At 44.6% G+C, this 1,943-nt stretch overlaps 1 protein-coding gene across 1 annotated transcript in view; it reads left to right on the top strand.

Annotated features, from left to right (window-relative positions):
* Nucleotides 1-1,369: 1,369 nt before the first annotated feature.
* DOCK5 (dedicator of cytokinesis 5) overlaps nucleotides 1,370-1,943 on the top strand; it is a 69,196-nt gene continuing 68,622 nt past the window's right edge. Inside the window, exon 1 of the mRNA XM_017827313.1 lies at nucleotides 1,370-1,552. Within this exon, the coding sequence (XP_017682802.1) occupies nucleotides 1,543-1,552 (10 nt within the window). The 5' untranslated portion in view covers nucleotides 1,370-1,542. The remainder of the gene's footprint in view (nucleotides 1,553-1,943) is intronic.

The raw sequence follows: 1,943 nt of genomic DNA, 5'->3' as shown, positions 1-1,943 counted from the left end.
GGGGCCTTTGAGGTGTTGATGAACATCCAGATCACCAGTCAGTTTTTAATATATTGATTTACAGCACCCTTGGGGGGAGAGGGAGGAAACTGGATGTTGAAGCAGCTTTGAGGAGCAAAAGCCCAGGAATATTCCTGCAACCAGGAATATTCCTGTAATTCTCTGGAAAACCATGTGGTGGATTCAATATAAAGTCCATGTGTGTCTGCAGGCATAAATCAGTGCCTCTGGGAACACTCCCTGCCCTGCAGCACAGGAAAAGAAGTGTCTGCCTGTGCTCAGATCCAGCAGGGATTCACGTCTCCTGCTCCTGGGGGACTATTTTTAGTTCCAATATTTGAGAGGCAGCTCCTATCTGTGAGGTAATTTCCTGTGTGGTCACCCACAGTCGTTTGGAGCCTTTCCAGGAGGCAATAATTCCTCATCCTGACGGGAAAGATGGGCACTGGATGTGGATCTGTGACAGAAGAGCTCCACTCTTTTATTTATTTATTTGGTTTTCCAGGCAGAGCCCTTCAAATCCAAACCTTGGGCGGTCTGAAGGATTTTCCCAAAGCCTCCTGAAAACGTTTGTGGGATTTATTTGCTTTCTTTAAAACAAACATGGCGTTTATTCACTAATAAATTAGCTCAGGGATATGTAAATATAAGACTTCTGCGTGTGGGAAGGTTGCCTTGTGTGTGATCTGTGCTTAAATCGCTGTTTAAATAAATTAAGGTGCCCCAGTTTGGTAGAGAAGTGTCTGTCCTGACTTTGCTGATCAGCTCATGGACCCAGAGAAAAACCTTTCCCTGCTTTTATATCTGTTTATTTGGGCTGGTTTGAAAGCCAATTCAAATTAAACTTTCTCCTCTTGTCTCCAGGGAGGGCTCTGCTTTTGGGCTTAATCCTATTCCCCCTGGAAATCTGATAAGATCCAGATTAGCTTTGTCTTTGGGAGGGATTAAATTTGTGGAGAATCTCAAGTTTTCCTGCTAAAATTGGGTCTTGTCTGGGGAGAGCCTCGAGTAGCAAATAATCAGAGTATTTTTTTAGCATAGAATAGGGGTGGGGTTTATTAGGACATCAAATTTGTGGTGTTTTCCAACTCTCTATTAGTGAGTGCTCTGAAATGCTATAAAAAAATGATAATTACTGATTGATCCCTGATGCCTGAGGTCGTGGGCAGGTTGTTGGCAAAGTGGGAATGTGCAGCTTGCTCCTAAGGACTCCCAGCTCTGTATTCTGGGCAATCAAATAACTGTATTATTATCCTGGCTGTGAAGAATAAGATTTCTTCCCCTTGCAGGGCAAAATCTGGGAATAGATACCCCACCCCCTTTTCCAGAGGATTCCTCACCCCTTTATGACTTTATAGTGCTTTTCCAAAATCCCGCCCTGCCTTGGGCAGGTGCCACCATCCAATAATTGACCCCCTGGCCCCTCATAATTGTGTTTTTTCCCGTGTTTCTCCCTTTTTTTTTTCAGCCATCTACAACTACGAGGCCGCTCAGGACGTGGAGCTGTCGCTGCAGGTCGGGGACACCGTTCACATCCTGGAGATGTACGAAGGTGGGTCCCACTTCTTGGTGCTGCTTTTTTGGAAGGAAAATGTAACAACTGGAGATGGTTTTCCTGAAATAACACCAATTTTAGGTCTGTGTTTTCCACTCCTGCCGTGCCCGAAGCGCTTTGTTACTCGTCGCCAAAGCACTCGAGTTTTAAAACAATATTAAAAATGCAGAAAATAGAGAAAATTTAACGTAGCTTTTGAGTTCCTGGCAGAGTTTAACGAGGTGAGATTTCTCTGTGTCTCAAGGCAGAGCTACAAGATAAAGGAACACTTAATTCTGGCGCCTCATTCCTGTTTTCACACCACCCCTGTTTGCTTTGGCTCCTCTTTGGGCCATGCCAGGCCTGGCACTTCCATTGCTCTGATGAAGTGATCCAGCTGAAAAATAAT

This window comes from Lepidothrix coronata, unplaced genomic scaffold, assembly GCF_001604755.1.
Source record: "Lepidothrix coronata isolate B3197 unplaced genomic scaffold, Lepidothrix_coronata-1.0 Scaffold137, whole genome shotgun sequence".
NCBI classification, from domain to species: Eukaryota; Metazoa; Chordata; class Aves; order Passeriformes; family Pipridae; genus Lepidothrix; species Lepidothrix coronata.
Note: the sequence above shows the minus strand (reverse complement) of the source record. Positions and strands in the feature narration are given on the sequence as shown.